The following is a 7500-nucleotide window of genomic DNA, read 5'->3' on the forward strand; positions in this document are numbered from 1 at the left end:
GCCCTTCTCCATCCCAATGATCAGACACTTCTCGAACCTGTGGGCAAAGGAACTCTGTTAGTCAAGAGTGAAAAACAACGCGTCTCAAGAGTGTAAACAACGCGTCGATCACGCTGGCTTTGGTGAACCCCAAGAACATTGAAATAAAACCATCGCACGCCCCCTTACCTACAATACTGGCAAGCCTTCCTGGAGGATACGGCGATGACGCATTTCTTTTCGTAGGGACACGTGAAGCCCTTGTAGGCGTTGTTCTGTACCGACCTCCTGAAGAAGGCCTTGCAGGAGTCGCAGGAGAGTCCTCCGAAGTGCATGCTCTTGGCGATGTCGCCGCACACGCCGCATGCCTTGGGGCCCTTGCTGCCTCCGGGGCTGTTGGACAAAGGACTCCATTAAAAATCAAGTTAAAAAAAACAAAAACAAAGGACAAATAGAGTATCTCTAATGAAAAAACAAAACACAAACTGAAGGCGATATTATCCTACGTATATATGCATGCGTACTTCACACACGCACACACACACAAACACATATATATATATATATGTAAGACTACTGCACGTGTATTAATTACTGTTCACTTAATTAGTGGTCACAATAAGCTACGGAGACCAAAACCAGAATTCATACAAAGACATAATTAATCAATAGTATCGTAAAGGTGATTACAAAGCGAAGAAATGGACCAATAACGAGACCAGTCAGCAACTGGGCACCTTCCAGAACTTCTGAGGTATCCGAGAATCCTCAAGAGAGGAAATAGGTAAGAACTGGTTTACTGATAGGGTGGTCAACGAATGGAACACTCTTAATAACCATGTAGTGAGCGCTGAAACTATCGGTTGTTTTAAGAAATGATTAGACAGCTTTATGGATGGAGATGACAGGTGGTAATCGATATGGAAATGCTTTTAAGAAATGATTAGACAGTTTTATGGATGGAGGTGACTTCTGGTAATGGACATGGAAATGCTTAGTGTAGGTCTGATGGTCTCTTGCAGTCTCCTTCAGTCTTATATTCTTATGATTTTTTTTTCTTGGAGTCGAGAGACTTCGATGGTTGGTCCCAGGAGACCCCGAGACTTTTCTCCTTATGAAGTCACCATGACCAGTTCCTCCTATTGGTTATCCTCAAAAACCCAACTACAACAGTCCGTGACTGATACTCAAGACTCGGTTTGGGTCGAGGCGGGCGTAGTTACTCACAGGAGGACAGAATTCTACACACAAGACCTTTCTCTTGTGTTGGCCTTCGAGAGGGAGAGATCCAGTCACAGGGCACTTCTGGCCAGAGTGCCAGTGTGTCTAATTGGCTATGGCACTCTTTGGCACACCTCCTTTCGCCCTTGCCCAAACGTTGGTAAAACCAGGGTCACTTTCTTCTTCTTCTTCTTCTTTTTCTTCTTGCGGAAAGAAGGCGTCGAGGTAAAATTTCCTTGTAAGCTAGTTGGGCCACATCTCGTCCGTGGCTCGAGACTGTCCACAAGGATAGAAGCTCTGGTAAACTGTCTTAAAATTACGTAAACATGGGCTTGATCCGAGAAGACACGAACAGAATGGGGCTGACTGCAAGCTGGGATAATAAGCCGTTCTGACATGTGATTTTGGAAAGCGTCCCGGTCCTCGAAGACGATACGCGTCCTACACGGGGTCCAACATTGGAAAGTTGATCTTCTGACCCTGTCTGGCCAGTGAAAAGGAATCCAAAAAATGTTGTGAAGGATCCTAAGACCTCGACAACACCCTTGGTCGTTCCGTTCTGTTCCCAGACCAGAGTTAAGCCAATTTCTTCCTCCCCCTCCCTCCTTTTTTTCTGTGTATGGAAGGAGGCTAAATGGTACACACAGAATCTACTTCCCCCGATCCACTTAGGGTCATGCAGAAGAGGCAGCTTATGCGGAGAAGATGGCGACGAAGACGAGGAAGAAAAATAAGAAGAGATGACAAAGACGAAGAACAAGGGAGAGATGACGAAGACGAAGAAGAAGAGAGAGATGACGAAGACGAAGAGGACAAAGACGGGGAAGAAAAAGAAGAGATGACGAAGACGAAGAAGAAGAAGAGATAGAGGACGAAGACGAAGAAGACAAAGACGAGGAAGAAAAAGAAGAGATGACGAAGAAGACGAAGAAGAAAAAGACGAGGAAGAGAGGACCTGGACGAAGAATACGTCGTAGTTGGTGTGGAAAAAGGAAAAACGATGAATATTCTGACATCGGATATTCAAAGACCTAGTCCTAGACTGACGATGCCTGAAGGGATGATCCAAACCAATGTAAGTCCAACTGATCGTGACAGAGTCCTAAGACCAACGATTAGGCACTTAGTCCACCGCAGTCTCCAACTGGTCTCTTTATCACCTCTGGTCTTAAACCATTCGGTCTGAGGGGCGGGGGTGGTGGTGGAGGGGGGAAGAAGGGGAGGGGGTGGGAAGCTACACTTGTGTCTGGTTGAATTCCTCTCAAGACGAGAGAGAGAGAGAAAAAAAGACAATTTCTTCAGAATTTTCCTCGTGCGCATGTAGACCAAGGCTGCTGTGGCCTACAACTGCCTGGCCGGCTCCTTAAATATTCATTACATTAGTCATGTCTATGCCAACCTTGACATGAGTTAAACAGCAGTCCTAGTTAATTAACCATCCAGCTAGACAGGGTCACGTGTATCCGGTGTCATCACCCAATCGCCCTGTCCCAGTTCCCTGCCGAACAAAGGTCTCGCCCAAACTCCTTCCACGAATGCGATAATCTATATCACGCAACTCCTGCAAGATTCTCTATCTCGCCTCTCCGGCTTCTTCCTGGTCTCCTTCCTCCATTGTTGCCGTCTCGCGACGGCGTCCAGTCAGGGACGCGCTACACACTCCAGCCTTGTCTTTGGTCACTTGCCCATGTCGGTTCTCGGATCTGCCGCACCTCTTGTTCCTGAGGACGCCCTAGGAAAGCTGACACGGGCACAGACATATACTTCTTCAAGGCCCATGTCCCTCCGTCAGATATGCAACGCCCTACGCTCAAGGCTCCAACAGGAAAGAAGTTTTGATGACGAAGATGAGAGGGACTGCACGGTTCTTTTCAAGACACTCGAAGCCTGAGCTTTCATAACTCAAAAATAAATAAATAAATAAATAAAAATAAATTGCCTCACTAACGTTTACTGGAGATGCCCATGTGAGAGCAAAGAACAAGAACGGAGAAGAAAAAAGAAGGAAAACATGAAACGGGGGAGACTGGAACGCGCGCGAGACTACGACTCGCCGAGTGTTGGTGGTGAGGTCGAGTGGATGCCTCGAACGTGGGATTCAGACTAACTTCTCTAGCGCGTGGCACACCGAGCATTAAGCCCTCCATTTTCCTCATTCCTGGTGATTACACACTGTGTCACGTGGTGCTATCGCCGCATAGCGAACCTCCATGTTGCATGAATATTGTTACAAGAACTAACTCTTCACAAGGCAATGTTGTGACAATGTTGCAAGGTTTTCTCAGCACAGGTCTAAGTCACTGATAATTGTAATGCTCCTGCGAACCATCTTACAATGTTGCAAGAATACTGCGACGGTGTAGTTTTAAATGTAAATGCTTCTGTAACGCTATGGCAATGTTATATTTGGGTTTGTTTAGCCAAGTTCTTCCAAAGTATTTGATTCGGGAAAGTATACTATGGTAACTATCATGCTAACAAGAAGAGCTTATATGACATCATCAAACCAGACTCCTCCCTCGGACCTGCAAAGATGGATATATATATATACTCTGCCAAGGGATTCGAACCCTAAACTGTGCGTGCATAATCACGAAGCCAAGACGCTAGCGACTGAGCTATGAACGATATATCTCTTACACATACATATATCCATATAATACACACACACATATATATATATATATATATATATATATATATATAATCTCCAAGCAGGTTTTCCTCGACTAAATAAGATTGGATGATGGCAACCATCATACTAGGTGATCCCTGGCAACAAAAGAGTTACATGGAAGAGAACAAGTAGGGCCAACGATGTCCACACAAAACCAGCTGTCGCCAAGGTCACGGAGGCAGCAGCATCCGGCACAAGGGTGCAGCTGAGGACGCCCCCCTCTCCCTCCCTCCCCCACTCACTCTCTCTTTCCGTCTTGAGTATATCTGCTTTGGACCTATCAAAGAGTGGAAAGAGAGAGAGAGAGAGAGAGTGGATAAGGATTGGAAAACACGAGACAGCCATGGGGGTCGTGGCAGGAGAGAATGTGTGTGTGTGTATATATATATATATATATATATATATATATATATATATATATATATATATATATATACACACATTCATACATACATACACACATGTACAGTTACATTAGCTGACGCCCACTGGCGCCTTGCTGCGGTCCACACCGTCACCTTTGCCCTATGTATCCGAACCACTCTGGCAAGTGACAACCACTGGTGTGTATATATATATATATATATATATATATATATATACACATATATATACACACACACACACGATTTTCTAACACTTCAGAAACTAAGTCGTTCTCAATAACCTGAAATCTGAAATTTATGAGATTATTATACAAATATGTACTCTTAGTTTTTAAGAAATTAGACATATACTTTACACACCAATTCCTGGGTACAATTCCTTACAATGCAGACCAGTGAAACATGACAGCATAACCATGCACATACACGTACACACACACACACACACACACACTTACACAAACACGTAAACACACATACAGTACACGTACACACACACTTACACATGTAAATACACACACATACAGTACACGTACACACACACACATACGCGAGCACATACACGCACACACACACACACACACATGTAAACACACACATACATACGCACAAAGACCTACACACTCATCTACTTACAAGTTCTACTTACTGTAAAACTGACTACAATTACTACAATTCAAATAAACGAGAACATAACTTACATTTATTCTGAACACACATGTTCAGATCCACAACACATAGCTAATCAATCTTGTTACACCTAACTTGATGAACACCTGCGTCAAACGATCGTGGGCGAAACTCTCTCTCCCTATGAGCTTCGGACTGTACAGTTTTATGTATTAATTTTCTAGTGACATTAACGACTTACATACAGACCAGAGTCACGTTGCGTTTTTTTTTCGTTTTTTTTTTTAGCGGAGACTAGTTTCTACTCAAAAAGAATAACAATCAATTTCGAATTTCGCCTTCCCTCCGTTCTGCTTCTGTCTTCCATGACTCTCTTTTACCACTTCTGCGGCGATTCCAGCTCTTCGGGGGAGATTTTGTCCCCAAGGACAGAAACGCTGGTTAATGACAACGAAATCGGTGAAATATATTTCTCTCTCCCTACATATATTATATATATATATTATATATATACATTATATATATATATATATATATATATATATATTTTAAACCACATTAATTCACTTTAATTCCATGCCATCACAGTCGAGACTGACGAGGAGCTCGATGGAAGCATATATACGGAAACTGATACGTGGTCAAGCTAAGATCTCGAACCCAGCTCAGACATAACAAGTGACAGTGACTTAACCCATTGCGCTAACCTGATTTCCTCGAAGTCTATCGCTGTCCTCGTCCTCGGTCTTCCTCTTGGAGGAGGACCTCCCCCCCTCCCCCCACCCCCGCCCACCCAATGCATGGAGAGGCGGGGCAAGCAGCAGTCACAGGCAGTTCAATTTCTATCACTTTCCTTGATGAGTGGGTCTCCAGCTCGATCCCAGACAGGTTCTGATGACGTCACATGCAACCACTGCATATGGCGGCTTCATCATGGACTAAAAGGTCTCAGGTCGACCTGGTCTATCCTTGTAATGCACAGTTTAATTGGAAATCCTTGTGGTAATGAGTTTCCTTTTTTCACGAAATAAGCCGTCTAAACTCTTGACATGTCAATTAGCTGTAATCCTATCACTGGTAAACTTAATCTTGTGATCTATATAAAATAATTAGTTGGTGTTCTTTATTTCCTCTTACGTATCCTATTTTCTTTTCATATAGTTTCCACCGTTCCTCAACATATCGATTTCCTTATGGATTCCTTTCTGGTGACTGAACCGTAAAATCTATTCGTAAATATTCCTGGAGTTCAGTTGATTTTGTTAAGTGACACAGTCATGCCTTATAAGGTCAAGATTTCTGAAAGTTCGCCTTCTGTTCTTCCTACAAGAACACAAGTAACTTCTACTAGTATGCTCGAAGCCTCAAGACAAAGACATAGGTATATCTCCAGATATTCCTGTAGGGCATAAGGTATATAAACAATGTATAAACACTCGTATGGAGATTGATAAGTGAATATTACTTACCATATGTGATGCCTAACTTGATCTTTACCGAGGCAAGACACCCGCAGGGATATACATGTATCTACACCTACGATATATATTAAAAACACATACACACACACAAAGAGAGAGAACTTGATCATCAACTGGAATCTATGGAAGATCCCAAAAATCTTCGAAGTTAAACACAGTCACCACAGTCGACCAAATTCTACATCATGTTCCACCTGAGTCACTCACACACGCACACACACACACGCACACACACACACACACGCACACACACCCTGGATACGCGTGTCATCATTTGCGACACATTTGAGGATCAACATCAAGTTCGTACAACTTCAATGTTGCCGAAGGACCTCAACAAGAGGGATACAGGCTGTTGGGGCGTTCAGCCACGATCAGCAAAATCCTCAGATATTATTTAGTGGAAGACATCAGTCGTCTTCTTTAAGCAAAGACTAGAATTGCATAAAATTACTTTCGCTGGAAAACACACAAGACTACATTATAGTAAAAGGAGTTTTCAGGTAAACATGACAAGGTGAATACATGCATACATACAATACATACACACACGCATATACGTATACATATATATAATGTATTAGTATGGTTGTATTCAGGAGAATGTCTTTCACTGTACATAATGCGAGAAAAAGGCACCCCTATTCACCTTCCCACGCACTCATTTCCCTGTCTAGCCTGTCCACTCGCTCATCATTATTAGTCACTCAGAAAACCCTTGACACAACAACATCACAACTTCTGAAACAGTCCCGGATGGACATCAAAACCACACCGTCTGGGTTTGCGATCACCCGGTGGGCATCTGCAGAGTCCGGGAGGAAGATTCTGCAGCCACCTACAGCCCCGGGAGTGTCTGCAGCCACCTACAATCCCGGGACTGATCCGGGAAGAGTCTGCAGCCACCTGCACCCCCGGGATTGATCCGGGAAGAGTCTACAGCCACCTGCAGCCCAGGGGTTGATCCCGGAGAGTCTGCAGCCACCTACAGCCCCGGGATTGATCCCAGGGAGAGTCTGCAGCCACCTACAGCCCCGGGATTGATCCGGGAAGAGTCTACAGCCACCTGCAGCCCCGGGATTGATCCCGGAGAGAGTCTGCAGCCACCTACAGCCCCGGGATTGAA

The 7500-nt window shown here is 44.1% G+C and overlaps 1 protein-coding gene across 13 annotated transcripts in view; it reads right to left on the minus strand.

Annotated features, from left to right (window-relative positions):
- Positions 1-7500, minus strand: part of LOC143019304 (uncharacterized) — a 376276-nt gene that overhangs the window by 2409 nt on the left and 366367 nt on the right. For all 13 annotated transcript variants that reach the window (XM_076174939.1, XM_076174938.1, XM_076174937.1 and 10 more), the window contains 2 exons: positions 169-372; positions 1-37 (listed from right to left, as the gene is read on the minus strand). The exon at positions 1-37 is cut by the window's left edge and continues 2409 nt beyond it. In XM_076174939.1, the coding sequence (XP_076031054.1) occupies positions 1-37; positions 169-372 (241 nt within the window). The remainder of the gene's footprint in view (positions 38-168; positions 373-7500) is intronic.

This window comes from Oratosquilla oratoria, chromosome 37 (genome assembly GCF_046742065.1).
Source record: "Oratosquilla oratoria isolate Oo_2021 chromosome 37, ASM4674206v1, whole genome shotgun sequence".
Lineage (NCBI taxonomy): Eukaryota > Metazoa > Arthropoda > Malacostraca > Stomatopoda > Squillidae > Oratosquilla > Oratosquilla oratoria.